A 15475-nucleotide genomic window follows, 5' to 3' on the forward strand; every position below is an offset into this window, starting at 1 on the left:
CTGAGGTTTACACACCTTCCAATGCTAAGGGTGCTGAGCTGCTATCCTGCAGCTGAGAGCTATGCTGAGCACATTTCTGCTGTTCAGAAAGCACCAAAAGTAGAAGAACTAAGAATGACTTTGGCAAATGTTCTTTGTGGGTTTTTTGATCAATGACATTCTTAAACACTGCCACATATTCATCTTTTCCTAGAAATTATTTCTTTGCCTTGTCACCAGCTGTAAATTGCAGTAGCTTGAGTCATTGGCTAAGAGATCCCAATTTTCTTTCTTGAACATATGGCAGTTGGACATTTAAAGGAAATTGTCTGGAATGATTCATTATAAACAGAAGTTTATAATTTTCTCTAGAATGTAATTTACGACAAACATTTTTACAGACACAAAGTAAATGCCTTGTTGTGAAGAGAAAGCAGAAGTACGCCGTTTTCCCAGAAGCTGTTAAAATAAGCATTAGTGTCAGCAGCCCATCCAACATCACTTCTGAGTAAAATACAATCATTATCTGCCCCATTTCAGCTACACATGATGCTGTTTTTGAAAGCAGTCATGAGCACACCGTTACGCAACAAGTCCTCCTCACTGACGTCTGTGGTGCCCTGTATCTCACATCTTGTCAGACATTTCTCAGAACACTTCAGATTAGAGGGGATCCTTATGAAAAATGCTGTACGAGAGAAGTTATAACAATAGCACTTCAAAGAAATGACTGATATTTGCTACATTTTGTTCCAAAAAACACACGTTAAGATAATCCTCTTTGTAGAAGAAAACAAAACTAAGTATTCGCTATTTATGTGCTCCATAAAATTTCAAGTCCACAATCACACTGAGTAATGGGCTAAATCTAGATCTTATTCAAGCTTACCATGACTTTCAAAAGGAAATGACTACCACTGGCTCGTATTTACACCAGTGGGAATAAAGACAGCATTTAAGTACTCTTGGTAAAATGAATACTTTTTCACAATGACCATTGTTAATAAACTCTGTAAGTACTAGCAAAGCCTATGTAGGTATATGCTCATAAAATCACTATACAGAAGTAAGCCTAATAAGTGTTTCTGGGTTTTTTTTTTAATGTATTTTTTCTGTATTATATTTAGAAGGCATCAGTGTTTGATACTATTTCTTGAGAGGGGGAAGAGGGAGAGAGATATGCTGCAACTGCTGTGAATGTCACCAAAAGAACCCAGAAACTGATCAGTCAAGAAGACTTCCACTGAATCTATTGAACATTTTGCTTGTGATGCCTGTATAATTCAGTAGCGAATGACACCAGCTAAAATACACCTCTGGATTATCGTTTTACAAGACAAAGTTCATTAAGATCAAGACCTGAAAACAGAAAGCAAAGCACACAAAAAAAGAAATCAAAACTCCAAAATCTGCACTTCTCCACTACTTTTGCACTTCCCTAATGATGTGCAAGAGGACAGGAAGCCTATTAAGAAATGCCTTGCATGTTTGTCTTTCAAATAGCCACACAGCTGTAAAAACTGCTGCTGTCTTTCCTTGAGATGATCCTAAGTTTCAGTGGGTGGTCTGAGCAGCACTGAGGATGGACATGTCACGCTACAATGTAGCAGTGGGTAAATACAGAACAGGGTTTAGTAAGGATGATCAGGATCTCTTGCACTACATTTGTGAAAAACCAGAACCTTCCGCTAGCGTGCTCACAGACAGAAAGTTAAGCTGTTTTATGCAGTTTCAAGGCAGATGAACTCATCTGCCCTCCCACCCCCTGCAAAACAATGTTTTCATTTAAAAATGACATAAAACTAAACCATATGTGACTCTTCAGTCACATTTCACTTCCACTCTGACACCTGGGGCTCTTACCTGGTGCAGTTTTGTAAGACACAGTTCTGGTGGGCATGGGTGGTGCGCTCTTTGTAACAGGGCTTGGTGCCATTTGCAGACCCTGCCGCTGCCTCTTCAGCTCCTCTTCTCGTTCCTGGGCAGCTCTGATCTCTTCTTCTATCATCGACAAAGTCCGCTGTTTCCTTGACCGTAACTTGAAAGGGCCCACGGTCACCTCAGGCTCCTGTGTGGCCAGGATGGAGGCAGTGCTCCTAAGCTCAGCTGCCTCTGAATACTTGCTGAAATAGCTGACTTCATGCCTGTTTTCCTCCACAAGGAATGGCTGGCTGGCTGAGTACATGGGTGACTGCTGCAAATTCTTCCCTTCCCTGAGTCCTGAGTCTTCCTCTTTTGAAGTCTTTGGTATGGTGTCCCTTTTTTCTTGAACTGGTGAAGACACCTGGGGTGGCTCAAACATTGGGTTCTGATGCTCCTTGGAGGCTGGAGCAGGCCCAGTGCCAGCTGGCTGCTCTTTGGCTGAGACCTCTTTCTCTGCTGGAATTTCTTCTTCCTTGCAGTTTCCTTTATCCACTTGCTCAGCTATGGCTTGTTGGATGGCGTTTTGAACCAGCAGGCCAGCATGGTACTCCAGCTGGTCGTCCATCAGCATGGAGTCTGCCAAGGCAGAGGAGGGTGAATCACAGCCTGGGTCACTGAAAGACTTGGAGATGCCTTCAGCCCTGCATTCTGCTGGAGTGTCAGCCTGTGGGGTCTGTGGCAGGGAGAAATCCGCTAGAGAACTTTCCTGCAGGGCGCTCATGGTCTCATTGGAGGCACCACTGTCACTTATATTATCCATGCTGAAGTCATTGGAAAGGGTCTCCAAGACGGTGGTATCCTGAGACCTGACAGACAAATCATCCAAACCAGAGTCAAGCTCCTCTGGAGGGGAAGAGGCGCTGCCTGACTTTGGGAAGTGGTCTAGAATTCCCTGTCCATCATCCTTCACCATTGTGAAGACTGCCCTTGCACTCATGAATTCTCCATCCTCTGCCCACAGCTTTGAGGCTGGTCCAGCTCTGGGACTATCACTGCAAGGTAACTCTCTTGCCATGTCAGCCGTGACAGTCTGAGCGCTTTTGTCATCTTCTGAGCTACAGGAGACTTTCTGTGTTTTGACAACCGTGACATTGTTACCCTCAAGCTGTCCAGTTTGCCCACACACTGAAACGGGTCTAGTCACAGAGGACATTGGCCTGTCCGCCTGTGGAGAATTGAGGCTTTTGTAGAAGGGTTTGATGGAGAACATTTTGGGTGTTCCTGATCGCCTTGGCGGGGCCTGACCCTGAGTTGGACCTGAATGCTCCATCAGCTGAAACTGCTTCCTGGCAGCCAAGAAGTCAATCTGCTCTGTGACAATATCTTCTTTCTTGATATTCACTGGCTCTGGGGGTACAAAGGAGCAGCTGACCTGTTTGGGGGATGTTGGTGTCGCGCCTTGCTGCTGCTGCTGCTGCTGCTGCTGCTGCTGCCTCTCCTTGCGCTCCTTGTACTTCTTGTGAGACTCCAGATGCTCTTCATCCAGTTGATCCTCCAGGGGCTTCTCCTGAGGAGGGTTCCACCATTTGGCAGCAATGTTGGGGTTCTTCTTGACAGCCTGGCTTTTAATGAGTTCCCTTCTTTCCTTTTCAAGTTCCATCATTTCTTCCGATGGTCTCACTTTGCGGACTCTGTATTTTTCCTTCTCTTCCTCATCTTCAAAGAGCTTTGAGGGCTTTTTCTCTTCGTGAAAGGCTCGCAGTTCAAACTTTGCCTCTTTCTTAAGGGTTGTAAGAGTAGTTTCTCCATCCTTAGAGGATCTTCTAGAACTATTTGAAGAAGTGGGACTTCCGGGCACCTTCAGACTCTCCCTAATGTCTTCTTTCAGTCCACCCAAGGAATGGCCATTAGATTTCAGGTTCTCATCTGTTATACTAGCTTCACATGGCTCAACTTCCAAGGATGGCTGCTTGTCTGCTACATTTTCTTCCCTTCCACTGGATACTGACTCTTTATTGACATTAGCAGATGCTCCTGAGCCATCCATAATGGAGACTGCACTTGGTTCAGGGGAGGATGTCCCATTAAATGTACTGTCTGCAGCAGAATCGCAGCAATTTGCCTCCAGCACTTCATCTAGGTATCTGATCTCTTTAGCAACTTCACTGTCCAGGGATTCATGCCTGTCACTAAGTCCGTTTCGGCTGGAAGCAGGGGAAAAGAAGTGGGTTGGATTGTCTATGGGATGTGGTGAAGCCACTGTGGTGATGCTTTTGTGTTCAGAAACTGGAACTTCAATTTCCATTTTCTCTTCCTTTGTAGCAAGCACAGTAGCTGGCTCCAAGAAATTGGCACAGTTTTCGTCTCTGTTTTTTCTTAACCTGATGTCATCCTCAGGGATTCTGGAAGATTTCTAAAATAAAAGAGAGCAAAATTATGATGAAGTCTTAAAAAAAGAACACCTAATTTTTTGCAGAGGAAGCACCATCTGGAAAACAAATCCTAGTGCTTCTTAAACTTGAGATTAAAGCATTCCCTCAGAGTGTGGGAAAGCAAGGCAAGCCATTAACATAAAAAACAGGAAGTTACCTTACCATATGCTGGAAAAGGTACTAAAACAACAACAAACTTTCATTTAAGAATATCCCATTCACTTACCATCCTTACTTTGTCATTATTTCATGCCCGTGTCTTGGTCTGTGACTAGGACTAAGATTTGAATTTCTAAGTTAACAGTAACTTGGCAGTTTAGATTCTTCAAAGATTTGCACATGCAGTATACAACAACTATCATCTTGGTACTCTAAAAATGCTTTCCACACCTAAAGGAAATCTCATTATGCTTCTACAGATGAAAAGTATTACTGCCCGTGCTTTGCAGAAACAGATGCTAATGTGCAGAAAGAGTTGGTGATTCACACCAAGTTAGGAAAAAGGACGTGGCAACGGAAGGGAATGTTCAATTCTCAGTGGCTCAATCCTGGTCATCAAACACGAGGTAGAATTATATAGTGCTCTAAAGACATGGGGTCTTTTTCCATCCCACATAGAAACCCACACACAACTGCACTTGGGATACACCTGCAACTCCCACAGCATGAAGAACAACACAAGGAGCATGACAGGGACCGCAGTCATGGTCTCCTCCCTCCCACTTCTTTGATCTGTAGTGCAGATGTACTGGATTCATGTTTCTCCCTGATGTGTTACCTCTGGTCACAAGGAGGTTACTGAAAGAAATACTATTTATGCTCATATACAGGCAGATTTTACTGGTCAAGCAGCCTAGTGAACTTGCTGTGAGTAAAGTCTGAAGGAACTTCTGATTAAGTTGGTAACACATCAGTTAACTTCTCAATAATTCTATACTGTTAAAAGGCAAAACCAATCCAAAACACCAAAAATAATGAGAACATTTTAAACGTGGTCCTTCAAAAAGCACTTGCTAACTCTTGCTAACTTCCTAAATCACGAAAATCAAAAGTGATACCTTATTCACTTTGACTCGCCTTTTAAAACAGAAAGGTGGTATCTGAGGTCTCTCTCTTGCTTTCCTTATGTATTTCTATGTGTGAGGCATGGGCTTTGAAAGCAAATGGCAATGATCAAACCCCGTGAACTCAGTGGCTACCAACAAGAGCACCATTGTCTGGTGGTCACCCCCGCCTGGCTGTCCCTTATCCAGCATGCTATTAATACACACTGCAGCAGAAGATGATCAACAAGGAGCACAATGGCACTTACTGGTGACCTGAACAATCAAATTGCTGCTGGATTTACATGGGCAAATGCATTTGACACACCTTAAAAAATTACAGCCAGTCACCCAGAAGAGCTCTCTGAAGAGCTTTTTGTCTAATTATGTAGTTGTACACAATTGAGGACAATGCTGGCTTCAGCCATTAGATATTTTCTTCTTAATTGTGCTTAAACATTGGAAAAAATGTTTAAAAACAAACAACCTGCTTTTGTCTATATATTTTACTTGACAAACTTCACTGGTTTTACTATCTTCATTTCTTCACTTTCTGCTGAACTAAGAAATACTCCAGCTGAAGTTTCTAGCAGTTCTTTTCTTAAAGCATATTGTATTTTTCATCATTTACATATCTAAATGTGGCCAGTTTCTTGTTTAGTCCCGTTAATGACATATTCAAGAAGTCAGATGTTCTGCACACAAATACAGAGTGAGTATAAAAATTGCTTACTTTTTCAAGCAGACACAGATGGAATTAAAGTATCATAGATAAAGGTTTCTTTTAACCTGAAAGGGCAAGAACTGCTCTTGATTTGCTGGCAGAACTCCATGTACACAATAGGTACTCAGGTGACAGGATTTAAGACTGCAATACCTTTTTGATATTTGGGGTAACATCTTCTCTGCTTGACTTGCTGGTGCAAAAAGGAGTACACAGGCAGCTAGAGCAGTCTGTGCCAAGTGCAGGACTGATAGCTGTCCCCTTTAACACAAACCATGGGTATGCAATTATGCTCCCGCTAATATTCACTTCTAATCAGACAGATCAAAGCCACCAGTGACATTGGTAGCTAACCACGTGTCCTCTGTAACCGTAAGAACATATCTTGAACAGACACAGAAAACCAGTTAATGAAGACGCGTTCTCCTGCCACTGAAACACATCTCCCTGCAGAGCCAAACCAGAGCTGAAGGGCCCCCTGTTCCTGTACTTCTTGTACCTGCACACCATGGAGCTGGGAATACACCTGATTGTCCCAGAGACCACAGTCACTAAAGCATGTCTATTTCCACCACTTCTCTAATGTGTGAACCACTCCAGTTCACACTGTATTTGGATACTCAAGTTCAGTAACAGAACCACAGGTGCAGTGTTTTGCCTAAATCTCTTAGCAAGTAAGAGCCCATCCTCTCACCATAGCTGCAACCCACAGCACACAATTAAGGCACATGCACTTAACAGTCTAATCAGGGAATGCATTTGTTACAGCATGTAATTCTGGAAGTGCATGTGTCTGTGCAATTAGTGTGGCACATGTAATTATGTAGCAAAACAGACAATTACGCAGTAAAACCTATGAGGAAACATTGCCTCTTATTGGAGGAGCCTTTCTGTGCTAGGGAGTACTAATTGAACATGAAGAAGGACTCCCAGCATGGCAGAGAAGCCAGTGAGGCTTGCTAGCAGAGGAAAAAAAAATGTTTTAAAAGAACCACCCCTTTTCTTTCCTCAAAACATTCTGTGAGAATCTGGGGACAACTTTGTGAGGTCATGGCAACAAAGAGTATGTTCCAGACACTACTGTGAGGAGCAGAAATCAATCTACTGGATGAATTACTTGAAGAAGAGAACTGAGATAACTAAGGACAGACGTAGATGACAAAACAAAGCTTTCTGAGACAATCCAGGCCACAGCACCTGCCCAGGATAACTGACTGGGTGTGGGAAAATGGCACATGTTGGGATGAGCCACCACCGGTGGGAGGCGGTTTGGAGGGGGGCAGTGGGATGCACACAGACCCCCTGCTCAGCTGTTTGGCAGAAGGAGCCGAGCTTTGCAGGGGGCTGCTTTTGCTCTTCGGTGATAAGTCTGTACCAGCAGCTTTGTATTTGCTGCCTACAGGGAGGAGGCTTTTCAAAGCCTGCACCATTACAAAGACCTGTGAATGGGAAAAGGGCTGCATTCAAACCTAATTGTAGTCAGCAATACAGCACTCACAGTTGATGGGCTTAAACTGCTCATCTAGACACAGATTTCCAGAAGCTGCTGTTACATTTACACAATCTCTGAATGTGCATTCATTTCTAAGTCAAGATGCAACAGGGCAATCAGTGTCACTTCTACAATGCTGCTGCACTTTAGTAAACTACAGTTATTAGCAGCTTAGAAAATTATTAGCATATTTTCTCTTTGGCTGAATTGTTCATCTACAAAAGTGTAAGTGTTTGGGCAATCAGCTCTTTTAGAAGGAAAAAATTGTGGGTGTGCTACTAGTAAGACCCAGCAAACGTGCTGCCAGTGCCCTCCTTTGTTTGATGCAACACAAAATGCCTACGGAAACAAGTGGGAGGCAATCCTTCTGAGCTAGATCAACATTCTTCTGAAGCATCAGGGGCAGTGGTGGGAAGGGAAAGTACTGAACTACTAAGAAGTTTCATGGTTTAAGAAAACCCAAAAGTTTTCTCATTGTGGGCTTCTACAATAACTCCAGCCACATTTCAATACAGCTTCTGATGCTGTTGGTCTCCTGGCTTCAGTAGCATTGTCAACCTTCCATTTCTTCAGCTTTCATATTCTTTTGGAGATGTCCTGTACTTTAATTGCTTCTCCTCCCACTGAACCATCGTTTTGTTCAACCCTTTCCACTCTTCTTTTGGATCTGACTATTGGGCCCACCATACATGAAGAAGTTTTAGTAGTAAAACCTCATTTACAGATGGTTGACTGGCTAATCCATGCCTCCTTGCTGATGTCAGTCATCCTCTCCCTCTTCTCCTACTGTCTTGGCCTGCCTCTCTGATGTCTTATTTCCAAATAAGAAGGAAGCAAATGATGGATTTGTTAGGAGGTTGATCCTGGCAAACCTTCAAGAGGGCAGCTGCTTTCATTCACCTCACCCTTTTGAAGAACACAGCTGCCACCTGTGTAACAGATTGAGCCAATCCGAAACATAACAAAGACGCAGAAGTCAGAGCTGAACCTCTGTGCTTCCAGACACCTACCCTGTCCAGAGACAAAACTCCTAGCCAGCACAGGTATTGCTCCAGGCTTGCCAGTGACAGTAAGCCTTTGCAGAACTCATTTTCTTTATAAGGATGGTAGGGACATGAAGTGTTGCAGTTCTTAATGAAAGCTGCAGTTGTAACTGGTGATAGCACCCATCCCTCACAGCTCATGTTCCCTACCACACAACAGGTACTCAGACAGGTGCCACCATCCCACCCCATGCCAGGCGGCAATGACAGCCCAAACCACTGCAGCAGCTCCTGTCTCACAACAGGTCCTGCATTCCCTCCCTCCCTTAGCAGGGCCTCATGGGGTGGCTGCCACCCCATACACCTCCAAAAATGTGATTGTCCCTGGTTGACACTGGAGGGACAAGAATGTGCCAGTGAGAGCCTTTGCACAAAGCAGTCTGAAGAAATGGGCCAAACATTTGTGTTATGGAAACTTCCTATTTGGGTGAGCTAAGAGAAAGCAGTAGCTGGAAAAAAAAATGTTCAGAAACATCCTAGAAATGGGATGGGGGAAGAGGGGTGAAGATGATGACATGGAACTCAAGGAAAGAAAGTGTTTCTACCTACATCACCTACAGAAACCATACATTTTCATTAAAAAACCCAAACCAAAACACAAAAAAACCCAAAATCCAAACCCAAAGTATTGTCTTCTTGCTCCTGTGTGAAAGAGCCTCCCCTTTTCATACAGTATTTTATACCGATATCTAAAAGTTTTTAAACTGCTAAGGGAAGTGTTGTCCAAAAATTTTACAACTTTCCACTTAAAGAAATAAAATTCAAGTTTCAGAAAAAAAAAATCCTCAAATTCTGTTGCCAAATTTTGAATTTTAGATATGTCAGGCACATGCTGACACTACCTTGAATAATTCCATTCACAATGCTACTTGCACACAAAAAGCAAAACCTGGCCTGTTCCTTCCACAGTACATTATACAGTGTCTTCAATATAAAGACTGAAAAAACATCTGGTTACTAAAATGTGTTAGTGCTAAATGTCACAATGACATTCTCCTCAAGCAGCTCTCTACTCTCTTCTGTGACTTTTCTGAGGGAGCCAGACAGTACATATTTTCTTTATGAAATGCTGGTTTGTCTCCTAAACACTTCAGAAATCACAAGAGTGGTTCTAAAGAAAAAAAATTCAACTTCATACTACCTTCCCTAAGATGCAGTGAGGGGCTCTTTTGGAATACAGACAGTAATAAGAGATGTGGAGATACAGTGCCAAAAAAAGTGCTTACTTGAAGAGCTTGCTGTGTGACACTTTTTATGTGGTTTTCCTATTTCCTTTTTTCATCTGTTTTAGCAAAGAAGTTGTGATTGCATTCTTTCAGAAAACGCATGAAAGGCTTTTCAATATTTTTTTCATTCCAGCTGAGCCACAGGCTTCAGCTTCCCCCTGTGATACACTAGAAAGCTCTTTTATCAAATCAAACTCTAATCTTATTTTGCTGCTGTAAAAAATTAAAGAGGGATACAAATGGCCCAAGAACTACGAATACTTTAATGATAAACATATACTGTCTGACAGGATATTTTAATGATGAAGACACAATCAATTGACACTGTATTTTTCCACATGTGCCTCTGTAGCTCCAGTATTTTTTGCGCCCTCAATAACAAATAGGTGAAGTTTTTCCTGAGTAAGTCAGGATCCAAAGTTGTAATAAACCTTACTATTTCCTACTAATTCCAGGGTACATAAATTGAAGAGGTTTTCCACAGGTAGGAAACCACCTGATCTTGTATGCCAGTTATTTTCTCTTGCTTCCTAAAAACACAGATCTGGTCCCTCCATGAAGAATTTGCAACCCTAATAACCAGATTTCAACTACTGCTACAGCAGCAAGAAAATAAATCTTCCTTCTTTAATGCCAGCGCAGCCGTTGTAAAAAAGCAACAATAAAACACTAACTTCTTTTTACAAAACATTTTAATTCCTGCAAAGAACTGTAACTGCACAAAGCACCTGTATGGAAAAAGGGATATATACAGAAATTAATATTTAGGGACAAAACGCTGCTAACTGCTGAGTGAAAAGAAATACCACCTCTGATAAAGAAGAAACAATGCAGAGTTTATTAGAGTATGATGGTTACACAGCTGGTAGTAGGGAAAGCAATATACAAGTGGTGTAGATGCAGATACTACTCTGTGTGGGGCTGTTTAGCTTTGCTGTGAAACCTCTGTTCAGTTTTAAATAATCAAGATGCAAATCTGAAATTACAGGAAGCTGTGATTAAACTCTCATTCAGAAAGTGCAGCACTGTTTGGTGCTGCCACACTCCACGCTCACACCCCGTTTTCTATCAGTTGCACACAGGAAGAACCAGGAGCTTGAAGAACCCAAGAGATCAGTAAACTGGTGATGATGTCAGGTACCAGAATCTGAATTCAAAAGGCCATTCTCCTGTTCTCTGCACTGTTAGCTTCTTGTAATGTAGGTCAGCCTGAAAGTGCAACTGAATTAGAGCAGTAAATGCGTGCATAAGAACACATTTCATCCAGAAAAATGTGTTCTTATCATCACTCTCATCAGTTCAAATCCCACTTCTGATACTCCTTTCACTTGCAAAATTATTTCTACCCCAAATTAAAATGCACCACTAAGTATTATTATTTCTCGTGTTGCTTCACTCAGTTCCCTGGGACAGAAAGAACAGTACATCTCATTTGCAGGCATGGGAAACAAAGCAATGCTGCTGAGGGACAGCACTGGACTCAAGGTCAATAAAAACCACGTTAGAGTGTTAATCAAGTGCACCACCACAGATGGTTAGTACTTTTTAACTTCGTTACAGATTTTTCGTAAGGTTTATTTTTCCATGGCTTGTCTCTGAAATCTCCTTTTGCTGAAACAAGATTGAATTCCAACAGCTGGGATACTTGATTTAAAGAGGTTGTGGTGCTAAGTCACTTAAAATGGTAAATCTGATCTCGTGAAGCAGCCTCCAATACTGTCTAAGGAAGTGCAAGGGTTTGGGGGAGAAATAAAGAGCATCCCATCCAACTAACACATAAGGAACAGTACACAATTAGAAAACTGCCCACTACCTGGCAGGGAATTCAATGCATGATACAGTCCTTAAGAAACAGAAGGAGAATTTCTTCTTCACAACTGAAGGTTACAAATCCTGTGCTATTGCATTTACAGAGTCCGCTTGGGTAGGCTCCCCTCAGCTGGTGCTGGTGGAGCTGAGCGAATGGCTCTGCTGTTAGTAGCACTCTCTCACACTCAGCCCTTGGTTTGATGTTAAATGGAAGAGGAGAAATCCCAGCTGAATAAGGACAGAAAAATGTTCAGCTTAACAGAGTGCCTAATACAGATACTGAGTTGAGCAGAACATGACTTCTGGATGTATGCATGAAAAATGCTGCAGTCGAAATCTGCCCTGCACATGTCGAGGATGGAACAATTGCTCTGATAAAGCATGATCTAATCCCAGTGGGGAGGGGAAAGGACGCTAAACTAAGCCTTGCTCTTAATACTCTCTAACCCATCTAGATAATGTCAGCACAAGGAAAGAGTGACCTTTACGGTTGCTTGCACGAAAAAGAATACAGACAAGGGGAAAATTCCTTAGTCTTTTCATTGGGGGCACAGGGTTCCTGCTCTGTCTAAAGAATGGATTTATAACTCTCCTATGTAAATGAGAGATCTCCAGAAAAATACTGGCACGTTAATCATTTTGGTGCATGAGAAAGGGACCTCCTGAGGAAGGAATCTGGGTTAGGCAGGGGCAGGAGGAAGGCAGTAAATGAAGACAGAAGGCTATGCAGTTCACTTGCTCTTTGAGCAGATCTTATGGTTGCTAGGAAAACCTGCTTTAATAAATGTGAGGAACAGAGATAAACCTACCTTAAACAAATAGGCTTTCTGAGATGTATTAGTATTAAAGTCTTCTGAGGATACACAGTCTTTCAGCAGCTGGTACAATTCGATAAATCTTTCATAAATGGCAGCCTAAACTGCATTTTCTGAGAAAAGATACACAATCTCTGTGCTGGAGTTCTTTCACCACTTACTTTCAAGGGCAATAGAGTAGGAATTGAATGCTTCAGCTGAAGCAACCACCTACAAACCTTTGCGAATGAAGACTAAGATTTTTCACTTTCAATTCTCTGTTTCACAAATGTTAACTGTAGGAGATCATGCTGCTTTTAACGATTTTCTAAAGCCTAATTAATACTTGCTGTACTTCTGAAAGGCATGGCTGTTCAATACCTATTGGAGTTTGATAGGAGTACTGCCAGAGAGGCTTTACTGGGCTAAAGGAACAAATTATGCTTAGAAATATAAGGCCAAACATCTGTTTCTCTGACAGCTGAAGAAGGTTAAGAATTATTGTTGATGTTTTGTCTTTATCAGTAAGACTTGTTACAGCTGCTCTCATCCATTAGATTAAGACCCATCACAACAAAATCTCCTTAAATGAAGGTATGCCTACGTAACCATGCACAGTGCAGTGTGTCTCATCCAGAGGTAGCCTGCTCTGCCAGCAGCACTAAGAACAGGACGATGTTTATTCACTGCAAGCAGTGAGCCTTGGGAAGGCTACAGTCTGAGGGCTCAACCAGCCAGCTGGCTTAAGCACTCTACAGATTGCTGTCTTCCCAGTTTTTCAAGGAAATTGAGTTATTTTAAAGCTAGAGACCTCTAAAACTCTATTAAGAGAGAGCATGTAGTGGCTTTAAAAGGCCCCTATTTAGAATTAGCTCTACCCAAAATGTATTTTAGGCTGCTACCTCCAGACTCAGGCAAAAGCTCATGCCTGGAACATTATAAAAAGAAAACTGAAAGTACTTGAGAAGAGAATACCTAGCCTAGTGCTAACTCGAAAATCACTTTATGTAAATGAAGAGGGGGGAAATATGATGGTGGTCCAAGCATATAACGGAAGTCTCTGCCATTAGCTGTGTTATGCGCCCACGTGGGAAGAGAAGCCACTTCCAACAAGAGCCTGGCACATCACCTCTCCTGCCTGAGTCACGCTCTCCAGCGTGTCACCATGCCCAGCGTCCATCAGGGAACTACCACACAAAAATGCTTTCACTCCCAGTCCCTTTTTCCAGAAACATACCATGGAGACAACAGTATTTGGAGATTTTAGCTGAAGAGCCAAAACCTTGTAACTCTAGTGGGAGTGAATTCACAGGGTTCTTCCTGTAAGGGCATGCATGTAATTTAATTTTCTGGACTTTGTACATAGAAAAATCCCCCTTCAAAGACACATACCCACAAAATGAAACTCGCTATCATTAAATGATTAATCCGATGTAGACAGGATGTTGGACTTTGATACACCATTTCAAGAAATATCCAGCAAATAAATACTATTTAACAGAAGGTCAGACTACAGAGTCTACAAAATAGTTTTGCTAGTGAGAGGCCAAATGTGTACAGTCTGCAAGAAGGAGGATGTTGCTAAATTCTCCACATGCCATTGCTGTTCCTAGGCTATAAATATGATGCACCATGTGAGTTTGGGGTTGTGAACAGTTAGCAACTTCATCTATGCTTTGCTCATAACAAAAACTATGCATATTTCAGTCATCTCACTATCTCCTGCAGGAGAATATTTCATTAAAAGTGAGACTTGTTTAGGATTTTATTAAAAATTCCTTATTTGGGAAAAAGGTAGTTGAGAAATCCCTGGGACATCTCCTTTCAGCAACTACCACTTCCTGTCCCTCTGCCCCTGCTCCCCTCCCCTCTTCCAGGCAAAAACTCATTATTTCTTCTCTTCCTGCTGAAAAGGCACTGATTAAAATGACCTACAGCACATCTGGACTACATTAGGATATGATTTGATTAAGGCATTCATCACTTGCTCTTTCGGCACGTGGAGAATTAAGATAATGGTGGAGGAAAATGGTATTAACTAAACTGGCTATTCCAGCTCATAGACTCCTCTTCTTTAAAACTCCTCCAGATTGCCCAGTCCCACAGTTGTGAGTTCTTTTTTACCTAATTACAGAAAATGGAAATAAACAGCGGTTAATTCATTTATTGTTGTCAAGATCACTAAAGCCAACTAAGCTGTAATATTAAGAGTTGCTGTATTTCTCAGACAATTTGCTATTTGATAGGAAATGCTTTCTTGGAGCTATTTTAAACAGTCATAAAAAGGCTCAGCATTTAACAGCAAGCAGCACCTCGCATTTCTGTAGAAACAGAAGTTTGACACATTCCAGATCAAATTGCTTTAGAGGGGGGGAAAGACCAGACCTCAAGAGAGTATTGTTTACTAGCACATCACAGAAGCAATAGCTTGGTTTTCAGTATGTGATCTGACTGCATGAGACTTCAGCTATGGAGTCTGTGTACATAAAAACCAAAGCACGGGCTAGAAGGAAAGAGCAAGTCACCTTGGCTTCCAGATACTTTCCCCTAAAATACCCTTCCTCATTTCTCAGGAGTTAAAGAATGTGCTATCCTGGTGCATGCACAGAGGTATCAACTAAGTGTCACAGCGTGCGTCAAATGCCATAAAACGCAGGAATGCTGTTGTTGCTAAATGTGACTGCTCACAGTACTATGCCTAATTTCCTTCAGTGTTAAACAACTAAAAGATGACGCTGAACAGACACCTTGAAAGCCTCTTTATGAACTGAAATTTGCTTTACAGTGTCAAGAAGGATAACACACAAGAAGGATAACTAGTGGGAAACATACTCTGTCAGAGCAACTAAAAACTCAGCCAGAAGACTTTGCAAGTGCTATCTGAAGAATATAGACACTGAATGTGCTGGGTGCTTCTCCTAGTTAATATGTGCACAGGATATAAAAAATTATCTTTTCTTCTTAGGATCAATATCCTCCTTTATTACACCTAGTAGAAAGCTGTAAATTTCACTACTGCTCACAATGAACAAACCAGCTACAGAGCAAAGAATTCCACAAATATCATCTC

General features: G+C 42.0%; 1 protein-coding gene across 4 annotated transcripts in view; it reads right to left on the bottom strand.

The window, feature by feature from the left end:
* Positions 1-15475, bottom strand: part of PALM2AKAP2 (PALM2 and AKAP2 fusion) — a 265609-nt gene that overhangs the window by 17879 nt on the left and 232255 nt on the right. For all 4 annotated transcript variants that reach the window (XM_069002320.1, XM_069002322.1, XM_069002321.1 and 1 more), the window contains one exon: positions 1843-4255. In XM_069002320.1, coding sequence (XP_068858421.1) covers positions 1843-4255 — 2413 coding nt within the window. The remainder of the gene's footprint in view (positions 1-1842; positions 4256-15475) is intronic.

This window comes from Aphelocoma coerulescens (assembly GCF_041296385.1).
Source record: "Aphelocoma coerulescens isolate FSJ_1873_10779 chromosome Z unlocalized genomic scaffold, UR_Acoe_1.0 ChrZ, whole genome shotgun sequence".
Lineage (NCBI taxonomy): Eukaryota > Metazoa > Chordata > Aves > Passeriformes > Corvidae > Aphelocoma > Aphelocoma coerulescens.